The sequence below is a fragment of the Pseudorasbora parva genome, chromosome 17 (assembly GCF_024679245.1).
Source record: "Pseudorasbora parva isolate DD20220531a chromosome 17, ASM2467924v1, whole genome shotgun sequence".
Taxonomy (NCBI): Eukaryota; Metazoa; Chordata; class Actinopteri; order Cypriniformes; family Gobionidae; genus Pseudorasbora; species Pseudorasbora parva.
The window spans coordinates 26016735-26029560 of NC_090188.1; the positions used below are offsets into that span (position 1 = coordinate 26016735).

Sequence of the window (12826 nt, forward strand, 5' to 3'; positions counted from 1 at the left end):
TTTATGTTTGCACAGTTTAAAAAAAAAAAAAAAAAAAATCAAGGGCACTCTTTTAATTCTTTAAATTCTTTCTAACTTTTTGCCTGTATGGTGATTCGAATCACTTTCACATTGCTGCTTTGAACTTGACAAAGACCGCACAAATTCTTTTCTTGCACTTTTGTAGCTTCAGTAAGGATTATTCTATATTTAATTTATTCTGTGAAGATTATGGAATGTTATTTTCCATTTGATTTCTGTACCTGAATTCTGTTAGACCTGAAAAATTTCAAGTACTTAATTAGTTACATTTACATTTATATAGTGCTGTTCTAGGCACCCAAAGAGCTTTACATAGAGGGGGGCGGGGGGTCTCCTCAACCCCCACCATCACCAATGTGCAGCATCCATGTGGATGATGCGACGGTAGTCATTTTGCATCAGAACGCCCACCACACAACAGCTGATTGGTGGAGAGGAGACTGAGTGATGACGCCTATCAGGATAGGGGGATGATTAGGAGGCCATGATGGACAGGGGCCAATGGGCAATTTGGCCAGGATGCCGGGGTTACACCCCTAGTCTTTATCGAAGGACATCCTGGGATTTTAATGACCACATAGAGTCAGGACCTCAGTTAGACGTCTCATCTGAAGGACGGATGATAGTTAATTCTTAATTCGGATACTTAATTCTTAGCACTGTTCATATTATTACTGAATGTTCTCTTGGCTTCAATAATGTTTTACATTCATATTAGTTAGGCTTGTAGTATTTGCTGTGGTATATAAGTTGAAAGCAAGACTTGTGAAACTGGTATTTACAATTTTGGTAGCTTATTTATTAGAATACAATGTTAAATGTGTCAAAACAATGAAAACAAATAAGTTTTACGGTAACACTTTAGTATGGGGAACACATATTTACTATTACCTACGACTTGTGCCTCAATAAACTCCTAGTGTACTGCTTATTAATAGTTAGTAAGGTATTTTTTTGTAGCATTTAAGTTTAGGTATTGGGTAGGATTAAGGGATGCAGAATAAGGTCATTCAAAATAAGGCATTAATATGTGCTTTATAAGTACTGATAAACAGCCAATACCCTTGTAATATGCATGCTAATAAGCAACTAGATAATAATGAACCTTAAAATAAAGTGTTACCAGTTTTACATATGATATTGTTTTGCGGTCTATGGACCCTCTAAAGTTGCCTTGGCCACCTCATGTATAAACATCTAGTTTTGCCACTGACTATAGAGTACATGTCAACTTATTCTAACTCTGACAGTCTACTATTCCTCTAATGAGGTTTAGTTGACAGGATTATCAAAATAAAGTGTAATTCTTTAAATTGCATACACTCTAAAAAATTCTGAGTAAAAAACAACCCAATGTTGGGTCAAATATGGACTAACCCAGCAGTTGGGTTGTCTTAAGCAAATATTTAACCCAATCGCAGGTTTAAAACAACCCAATTGCTGGGTTAGTCCATATTTGACCCAACATTGGGTTAAAACAACCCAGCATTTTTTAGAGTGTAGACAAATTATTTTTACCTTAGGAAAACATGCACTGATGAATTGTGAGACAAGCAACATGCAGTGACTTTATGCAAAAAAACTTGCTTCTCTTTTAAACATTTAGTTTTCTAGAAGGAGTCTATGAGAATATATCTAATTATGAGTTAGCGGTGTATGAATTGGAACCTGTTTGGTTTGTGGTAATAGCTAACAGTCGTCAGGGATGGCTAACGAGCTGTAACCAGGCAGGGAACAGCCTTGGCTGCGGGCGCCGAGCTTCAGGTCCAGTAGATTTGGCATCATATGAGAAGAGAAAAGGGACTCATGCAGAAAAAGAGAGAGTCAAAATCCAGGGGACATATTGACTTCTTTGGCAATAACTCTGAGCTGGGAGTGTAAAACAAAAAAAGAATTGAAGAAAAGAAAAGGAAAAAAAGAGTTAAAGAGAGCAGTGGACCTGTTACAGGAGGGAATGAGAGCGAACAAGAACAGAGGAGAGAATAAAAGAGAGCTGAGCACTGGAGGAATGCTGATCCCTGCATATTAAGCTGGCAGATGGCTGAAATACAGGTATTTTTACCTACAGTCAGGTCAAATCACTCAGTTCTTATAGATCAGTGGTTCTCAATGGGTGGGTCTAGACTAATATATGATAGTGTATGATAGAGACCAATATAGTCTCTGGTCTTTTCACATTAAATGTATAAAAAAGATAATGCAGCGGTTTTGAGATATATAGTATCTTTATTTGACATAATAATAAAAATATCAAATCTAAACCACATGTGAAACTATATAAGAAAATATTCATTAAACTAGTTTGCTGTTGGATAAATTGTGACCCACTGTGACACTGTTCCCAGGTCTGTTCTGTTTACAATGCTACATGTATAATCATGCATAGTTATGATAGCAAAATAAATCATCCTTTAAAAGGGAGAGGAACATTTCTAATTTTTAGTTGTTGCCATGCAACTCTGAAAGTCTGCAGTATTTTGTTGCAAATCATTTTATTCCATCACAAGTTCAAAACTCATCGAAAACTATATGATTCAAAGTAAAAGACAGGGTATCCACACCTGAGCCATTTGATTTGCCCAAGCTATGATTTTAGCCCAGTTATCATGGTAATATATTTCTGTCCAGTTCATAGTAATATTGCCATCATTTTGTTTCCTAGTTTTGTATAATATGACTTTCACACTGATGGGTCATGTCCAATATAAAACCAGTTAGGAACCACTTCTATAGACATTGAGCCTTCAGCTTCAGCAGCAACAATCTCGGCACTCCGCCAAATGCTGAATTTAATTGCTGCTTGGATCATATCAAACAGCACGATTGTCTTTCCACAGATGAGCGTTTGATAGCAGCCTGAACTCAAATAATACATCAATCCAGATCAAACAGACTGCGAGCTCTCGCCTTGTCTCTGCTCAGCTTTCATTAGAACTAACTGCCTGGGGGACTCAACAAACCACATATTTTCAATCCTTAGAGAAACCTTGGATTTAATGTAAAAATCAATGCTTGTACTGCTTCTGCTTCCTGTTCAGCTCTGTTCTGAGGTCTCGCAAAGGGGCATCTCTGTAAATAGACATATTGTGTCCCTGCTTTGCTAAATTCTTTTTACGCCACTAATAGGGATGAGCCCACGGAAATCCACGTTCTCCGGGCTGGTTTTTTTGATCATGTCAGGCTTTTCGTCTTAGCTTTTGACCTCTCCGTTTTCTCGCCCTTTCTCTGGCAGATAATGACGACCATAAGAAAGAAGACGATGCCAAAATGGAGCAAGGTGAGTGACAGTATTTCCTAATGCAGTGTTCACATTTGCAAACAAAGATGGGAAATTATCTCATTCGATATCCTGGAGACCGGAGTCCAACGAAGTTTAATCCACTGCATCTGAAATGCTCACTTCATGATTAATCGAGCCTTTTGTTGCGAGTGGCAGCTCTACAATTGCCTATAAACAAGAAAACAAGAGTCTGCATTTTCTAACCCAAATGCCTGAAATTGTTTTGCTGGTGTTTCCATGCACACCTTTGGTCTTTTAGCAGGCTAATTGAGATGAAGGTTGCCAGGTGTTGTTCTTTTGCAGAACTGAATTGTTTTGGACCATAGTCAGACTGATTAAAAGCTAATCGTACTCGCTCGCCACCTTGTTAGCAATGACACAATCGAACATTATCAAATGGGATTCCAATTTGCTTTGCACGTCTACTTTTAACGGCGGTCCATTCAGATGCAAATCACCTTACCTTCTTTGTTCACCTTCAGAAAAGCAGAAAAGATTACAAGGTTTTCATCTGCAGGCTTCCTTAACAGTACATTAACAGTGGCAGAAAGGGATAGAAAAGAAAGGTGTTTCTTTGTGACTAATGTGTGTTTGCTACAGAAGCTAAATAGAAGGCGGCAGGTACAGCATTACAAATGATTCAGTGCTAAGCTAATTCCCAGCGCTAGACCCTTAAATCCAGCTTACATACTCACAATGGGCCCAAACCCGCTTAAGTGACTGTCAAAAAGACAACTGAGCATCGTACAGTGGTAATCTAATCTGGGTTTATCTCTAGGTTTAGGATGGACTACAAAATCAGTACAGTTCGGATGATACCGGTCCTTGAGATTGCTGTAGAGTTTCAGTCAGGTTACAGTAATGCCGTGTTTTGTTAGCTAGAACTATTAAAAAAAAATGCTAAAATAAAATATAAATATTTAATGAAAAACGTAATCTTAAAATTGTGTTTAATTTGAGTTACACAAAACATTTAACTAAAGTTAAAATGAAAACTGAAAATATAAAAATAAAAAATAAATTGAATAAATACTATACTAATTATACATGATAATAACTAACAAAGTACAGTAGGTTTTGCTGAGCTGAAAGACTGAACCCAGGTAAAACATATCCAACACTCACTTAAACTTCATGGAATTATAAGATGGACGTTTTTTGGCTGGGTAACAAGGCCAGCATTGATCGTTTCCACAAAAGTTATGTGATTGAAAATACAGAGGGTGAAAGAGAAGGAGTGCTAAATGAAGCATCTTAGAGGAGGAGAACATGTTCATGCCTCAACGACATGAAGGGTGAAAAAAGCAGGGCTGCACGCTGTGATTTTTACTATGAATGTGAGAGACTGTTCACAGGACTGTATCTATAAGTCAAGACGGCCATCAAAACCAGATCCAATCCAGAACAAGCGTCTTTTTCAGCACCTACAGCACTTTTTTTTACAGCCACATTATAAAAAGCGGTATTCTGAAGCAGTCCAACAAGCATCTAATAGCCCTCTGAACTACTGTAAGTCCTTGTGTTGGGGCTTTGTGCGGTTGTGTTTACTTCTGCACAAAACCAGGGGGACCAATCACCTCTTTTGTGGATGCTGTTATACCACATTGTAAACACTGGACCAGGATGACCCGGCATGGCAACACCTATCAGGATTCTATCTTGTTCACAACACACCAAGTATCACATCTGCACACACACACACACACACACACACACACACACACACACACACACACACACACACACACACACACACACACACACACACACATAGCTCTTTGCACACTGCTTTTCCTGCCCCAGCAGTTTCGGCTAGCTTAGCCTCAGTTTCATTCAGTGAATGTCTGACTGGCAGCCAAGCCCTGGCCTTTAGCAGCGCTTCACTTAGCCGGGGCTCTGATTCTCTCTCTTTTTCTCTGGAACCAATTCAAAGGCTCAAATGGTTGCCATTCTCGCAAGGAATTGAGCCTTTTTTTCCCCTTATCCCCCTGTATCAGCTCTCTCCCACTCTCTCACTCTCTATCAATCAATCCGTTTCTCTCCCTCTCTCTGTTTCACCTTCTTTTTCTTGCTGTCTTTCACCAAAATCCCTTACGCTACACTTTTACAGGCCCCGTTTTTTTATCAGCTGGGTTTTGCCAAGGCACACAAAAGCCCCTGTTGATGCAGAATCACCTGGTGAATGTATGCACTCCGGCAGGGCCTATACGACACAATAGCAGGATATTCCTCCGCTCATTTCACCCTTATCTGAGCTGTTCAGTGTAGGCAATCTGTGCCTCGTAACCTTAGAGCTTTTTTTGTTTGTTTGTTTTTTGTAGTGAGCTGCCCCTTTTTCAGTTCTGAGATTAATAAAGGGTTGTTTTTTCTGTTGTTTATAAAGAGATGAGAGCTATTCAACTATTTTGCGTAACATTTATTTAGCAATTTGTTAATTAATGGAACTTGCTAATTATTATTGCTAATACGCCAGCTGAAACGTACTACTGTAAAATTATAAATGTATTTATTTATTTATTATTATTATTAAATCATCCTGACCAATCTTTTTATGTGTAAAAAATCTAGTTTTCTGATTTAACTTCTCATGAGTGATATGATGATTTCAGATAACACGCAGCCCATGGAAGGAGGGGAAGATAATGACGATGTTGCTGATAAAAAAGGTATGAGAAAATCTGTTCTTGTGATTGTAAGTTCAGTATCACCCAGCGTGCCCTTCTTCCAAGAAATTGTTGAGGGAAAACCAGAATGATGGAATCTCTTCAGGATGTTCTGTCAGGGTGCGGAAACCTGTTTAAGCAGCCATTAGCTTTTGAATTCTGCCGTTTCAGCCTCTTTGGTTGTGCAGCACCGAAACAATTACTCGTTTCTCAATAAGACGAACCAAAGATAATTAAATTTGTATACTGAAGGGGGGTAGCAGGCTATTAACACCACAATTTCTCCATTTGTCTTAAAGCCAGAGGGTTGGAGACTGTGTTTTTTGTTGTTTTGTTTCTTTCTTTAATATTAAAGCAGGCAGCACTGGTGTCTTTGGGGAAATTTCTCTAGGCTGATATCTCTCCTCAATATGCAGCACAAAGAAAGGTTGTTTTTTTTTTTTTTTTGGAAACTGATACTTTAGCAAACAACAACCTACCATATTTTCTCCTTCTAAATAACAAACATATTCCAGGATGACTATCTTTACAAACATTTACTATAGTAATGCTGACACTATCTAATTATATATATTATTTTCATACATTTTTTATCAATTTAAAATATTTTTTCCAAACAAAGTTTCCAAATTAAGGGCCAGATTTACTAAACAGGGCAAATTAGAGTGAGAGCACAATCCCATAAAAGCTCAGATGGGAGTGGACAGTTCTGTGCGTGATCTACTGATGATGAGTAAATTAATGAACACAGACGCAGCCGGATCATTTCCATAATGACCAACGCAATCTACCCGTTAGTGTCAGGTTTAAGCCTTTTTTGGCAGTAAATAATAACACAAACACCAGTAAATTGACCAGCTCAAACCTTAGTAAATCACCATATATGATTTATTTAAATACTCTCCTCCCAAAAATGTTGCGCTTGAAAGGGAAACTCATACAAATGCATTTGCAATAAGGTCAGCTGCAAACATAACCCTGTCCAAGTCTTTTAACGCTAATTTATCACTGCGTGTCTTTAGTAAATCCTGACAGTAGAGGGTTTGCACTAGGGCTGGGCGATATGACGAAATATATCGTCTGGACGATAGAAAATGTCTATCGTTTTATATAAGGCTCTATCGCTTACGCCACGATAAGGCGTTTATGGCAGAATTTTACGTCAAGATGCACCTCACGCCACGGCATGCCCATGCAATACATAAACGCGCTCCCTCTGTCTCTCTCTCGCTCTCTCACTCACACACACACACACACGCGCTGCAGCCTCCCTTCCACTCACGTCACTTTTTTAAAATCCCCCACAGCGCGAAACACGAGTCCCGCAAACGCGCCGCAGAGGAGCTTGTTTGTAATCAGAGGACAAATGGCTCCTTAGTTTCGAAATGGTTTGGGTACAAGGTGATCGCGTTGAAAATAAAGGCGTTTGTCCAGCCTTAGAAGCTCATTTGAATCATTGCCGCGGCTCATTTAAGAAAATGACAGCTCCGAAGAGACGCCGCTTTAGTTTGAGGTAACGTTACTGCTAACAATAATAAAGAAAGACGATCAACACCTTATGTGTTACCACTGAAATGAAGATGTAATATATTTCCAAATGTAAACCCATCTTAAGCGAAATGCACGCTTCATCCTGTCGTCTGCCCTGGCTCTAACCTCGAGTGTTTACTTTTTGCAAACCTTGTGAGCTCAAACCCAAACGCTGTGACCTCGCGCCAAATGTTTTTATTGGTTTATTAAGTACAAACAGGCGAGTTATGAAAAATTGAGTGCGAGGGATATGTTCAATCACACAAAAACATTTTGGAATGAGACGGCCAACTGTAGTAGCGTTTAGTCCACTGTCTATAATAGCCTAATTTAGAGATCACTTTTTTATTTATTTTAACCGACAACTTTGATCGGTTAACGTTGATACGGTCAGCCATCGGTCAAACGTTCATCGGTAAACATCCCTTGGCAGGTGTTAACTTTACTAACAGTCTTGCTTTAAAAAAAGGTTCTAAATAAAATAAAAATGTAGTCCATACTACCTTTATTTGTTTTGTATATCATTTCAAACTGCATTTCCACATTGCAATTTTGTATAGACTATTCATAAACTGAATTAATAGAAAGGTTGCTATATCGTTATGTATATCGTTATCGGGATATCAAATGAGCTATATCGGGATATGAAATTTTGGCCATATCGCCCAGCCCTAGTTTGCACTGGAGCAAGCTGTTAGTAAATCTGTCCATAAGACTGTATTTTATGTCACTGGCTTTATAACATCTAGCATACAGTATATTAGGGCTGGGCGAGATATCGAATATTAGCGATAATATCGTAATAATTTTGACGACGATTTAAAATGTAAAAATATTGTGAATATCGAGTATTTAAAATTCCAGCATGGAATACTTTCCCAAAGAACGTTACCAGATAACTCAGATATTGCAGAGGTCTGCTTCCAGCAAGAGTTATATACACACAGTGCATGACAAAGAAAGAAACAGAAACATGCGCTCATGAGAGAAATAATAGTCCGTCGCGGGACGTGCTCGCGCTGCTGGACTTTGACCTGCGCACGCCTTGCAGACAACATACAATCGCGATTCAGTTCTCTAGCGGATTATTGGGTTTGGGTTTGAATGGTCAAAACTATGTTAAAATGCATGCCCTGGCCTGTATTCAGGTAAACACAGTCGGGATGTCTGTAGTGACTGTATACAGCTAAGGGTAAGTGGATCTGTGCAGGTCTTAAACCGGAACAAATGTTCTGTTTTATTAATATTGATCAAACAACAATGAAAAATAGAAAATCACCTCATGCGTGGCTAAATAACTTGTACAAATATAATATATATTTATTAAGATTCAGTGTGTAGTTAATTTATAGAGTGAAGACTAAGTCGTTTTATATATATATATATATATATATATATATATATATATATATATATATATATATATATATATATATATATATATTTGATTATTTAATTTATTTCTCAACTTGCTATATGTTAAATAGACCTATAGCTGGAATATAAAGCATGGTTTTTGTCATATTGTTTGTAATTTTTATGTTTTTCTTATTTTTAAAAACAAAGATACAATAAAAATCTATATTGTAATTATAAAAGTACATTTAAAAAGTATTAAATTACTCGTATCATGAAATAAGGTTTTGGTCATCCCAACCTGTTTACTACATTTAAACATTTTGTATTTAATGAAGTTATATCTAAATAGTTTTTGTTGTTTAGTAATGGGAGCAAAAGAAAATCATGTTTTTTATTATTATTTAAAAGCAATTGCAAACATATCGAGGTATATATTGAATATCGTAAAAATGTTGACAATATTGAGATATCTTTTTTTTTAGATATCACCCAGCCCTAGCATATATAAACTCTGATTTTTATGGGAAGTAATCCAGTCACAAACCCTCTTGTTTAACCTTCACAGGATGGCGTCAACATTAAAGCCATCTCTGCAGAAGTAAAGCTCAAACAACAAACCACAGCATTTGTTACAAGGAAATGATGAGCAGAACAGAGCGTGTTAAAGCAGCACAGTCTATGATTTATCCACAGGTGTTAGCCACAGCCGTCCTCTATTGCTGTTGCCAACATCAAATGCACTAGCTCTAATGCGGTGCCTCTCAGAAAACAAAGTACGGTGGCACATTAAATATGTTTTTGAAATCATTTTTTGATTCATGGAAAATGAGCCGTTCCTGCACATTACCCCAGCTCCAGAGCTTGCAGCTACAGCTTGCCTATTGGATTCCCGCCGGCCACAACTTTGTTTTTCATGAACAGAGGAAGTTGATATACAGCCGTGGTGGGATATTGCTTTGTATTACACATTCAGTACTCTCCCTGAGGGGATGCTCTCTAACTGAGGTTAGAGCATGAAGGCCTTTTAGACAGCCCGTTAATGACAGAGAAACATTAGTGCTGTTCTCCCTAAAGCAGCACTTCATACATTCACAAGCTCAGGGGACAGCTGGCCCCGAAAGCACTGATCTGGAACTCTCTCCGTGTTCCTCAACGGGTTACCTGTGAGGAGTGTAAAGGAAAACAGTTCCTTATTCCAGATAAGCTCCCACTTGCCTTCCTTCACGGCAAAAGAATGTGTGAATCTCAGAGGCTCTTCTTTCTGGTTGTGAGACAGACTGACTGAAGGGGTTTCCGAGGGCATTAGCTGTGGCTGGCGGGTTTAGTCTCAGTTAGTGAAGACACGCAGAAGCGCGGCGGCGGCTGCGATCCCTTCGATCCGACCTATCAGCGCCGGGTTGTGGCCTAAGAGAGCCGGCGAGCTGCTTGGGTGGAGAGACTAGACTTCTTGACAGAGTTCTAGGGGGATAAAGTGATTTGTGATGTAATCCACATGAAATCCATACATGGGGGGATCGGTGTGCGGAAAAATGAGAAGGATTGTTCACAGAACTGGACTGAGCGTTTTAGCGCACCCGGATAGCTTTTCAGATGGCCTGTGAGGTGAGTGTGTTTAGCGTGTGTGTCGTGCGGCATTTCGGAGATTAGGAGGTGATGGGTTAGATGGGCGAATCAGGACGCGGAGCATCGGGTCGAGCTGTTAACTGTGTACTCAGCAGATGTAGAAGGCAGAGGGGGCATGTTTGGAGAGGGAGAGAAAACAGAAAGCAGGTCTGTGTGTAGAGGAAAGAAAGGGATACCAGGCATCATAACTATATCACTAAACTTATGCACATAAAGCATCTTATTCTATTTTAGCTTAACCTTCTTAATTAAGTCTTTAAAGGATTAGTTCACCCAAAAATTTTAATTCTGTCATTAATTACTTACTCTCATGTCGTTCAGCACCCGTAAGACCTTTGTTCATCTTCGGAACACAAATGAAGATTATTGTTTTGAAATCCAATGGCTCAGAAAGGCTTTCATTGTCACCAATGTCATTTCCTCTCTCAAGACCCATAAAGGCACTAAAGACGTCGTTACAAAGCCCATCTCACGCGACAAGAATAGTTTTGTGCGTAAAAAATACCCTAAATAACAACTTATATAGTGATGGGCCGATTTCAAAACACCACTTCGTACCGGATCAATCGATTCAATCATGATTCGATACACTGATTCAAAATGCTTCGAGGCTTCACAAAGCGGTGTTTTGAAAGTGGCCCATCACCCGTCGTTATTTAGGTTTTTTTGTTTTTTTGGGCACATAAACTATTCTCGTTGCTCCACGGGTTGTTTTCTATACGTCTGCGGGTTGAAGCGACTATTATGTGATACACCCATGAGTGCGAATTTTAGCAGGCAACCTTGCCAAAATAACACACATTTTACCCCCCAAACGGTATTTTTCCCCCAGAGAACCCCCCCGAGAAGCTATTGTTTAGGGCTAGTAGTTGGCGGGTTTTGTTGGCAACCCTGTCTGCACGCGCGCTGAAATCAGGCTGGAATACACGATCTTTGCCGGTGTTGTAAAAAAAAAAAAAAAAAGTATGATACACAGAGTACTTACCCAACATGATCATCCTTTCAGAGAGAAATTGTGAAGGTGAATGCAGATACAAACAAGCTCTCCGTTTAGGATTTGAAAAAATATAATCCAAGCGCCTTTGATGACGTGCATGATTACGTTACTGTTGATCATCTGTCCGTCATTGTCTAAAGTCCGCCCTGATGATTTCATTGGTCCAAACATTTTCTGTTCGGGGATAATTACTCCTCTATGAAGCAAGGCCAGACAGAACCGCCTGACCTAAAAAAATTGTGGGCGGGGCTAAGTTCGGCTGGCATCCAGGCTACTTTAAAGGTGCTCTCTGTATCATTCCCTTATTAAACAAAGATTTACTCCTGAAATAATGTACACTCATGTGAGATACAAAATCCAGCATATTAGTAGCCTAAAACAAATGTTTGAAATCTTCATACTGAAAAAAGCCTACACTTTTTTTCTTTTTTGCATGAGCGTTTTTGAGTTTTACTTGGTCCCAAAAGTTGAGATAACTTTTGAATTTTATTTTGTCAATTCAAATACATAGGGCAAATCAATTGTATAAACACAGTAAAATAAGTTTAGTTTACTAATATATATATTGAAGACTGCCTTACTGATATTTATTGTATTACTTTACATTTAAATAAAGTTTGTATTTTAATTTAGATTTATTTTTACTCCATTGTAATTTTGTTTTAGAGTATATAGAATAGAATATTGTCCAACATTAAAATTCAGTGTTGCTACTTTTATTTTTATTTTTTATTTTGTATCACTTGTATTTGTTTCTTATAATTTTTTATTGCCTTTTACCCCATTCACACTATTATTTTAACATATTTTTCATAATTTATTGCACACATGTTGTAAATGTTATATATATTGACGAAATGTGTTTGACAGAAAGAAAGATAGAATATGTGTGTGAGATGAAGTGTCAATGAAATAGGTGAAAAAAACACTACAAGAGAATGAGAATAAATAAAGAGCTGGAGGGGTCAAGCAACGGGAAGCTTCAATGATGCATTCATACCGAGGGTGGGCGGCTTTACAATTGTATATTGTAGATAGTGGCTCAAGTGTCTCCAAGTCCACAGTTTTGCACAGCTGGAAACATGGCCGTTAAGCTCCGACCCTGGCAGAGAGCGAGACTCTGAATCAAAAGACTCTGCACCGCATGAGCTACGTGTAGCTCTTAAAAGTGGAAGCCAACACACACACACACACACACACACACACACACACAGAAGTAGATTCTAGGCCGCTGAGCAGCATCTGTTGATTGTGACACTCTCACTCACCTTTCTCTCTCATGTCTCATACATTTTTCATGGTGCCGGTTTTCTTCACCATGAACTGTGTTCAGAGGGCCTAACTGACAGGAAG

At 38.6% G+C, this 12826-nt stretch overlaps 1 protein-coding gene across 1 annotated transcript in view; it reads left to right on the top strand.

Annotated features, from left to right (window-relative positions):
- The window catches only part of macrod2 (mono-ADP ribosylhydrolase 2), a 667187-nt gene that overhangs the window by 607819 nt on the left and 46542 nt on the right, over nt 1-12826 (top strand). The window contains exons 10-11 of the mRNA XM_067422444.1: nt 3254-3298; nt 5911-5967. Coding sequence (XP_067278545.1) covers nt 3254-3298; nt 5911-5967 — 102 coding nt within the window. The remainder of the gene's footprint in view (nt 1-3253; nt 3299-5910; nt 5968-12826) is intronic.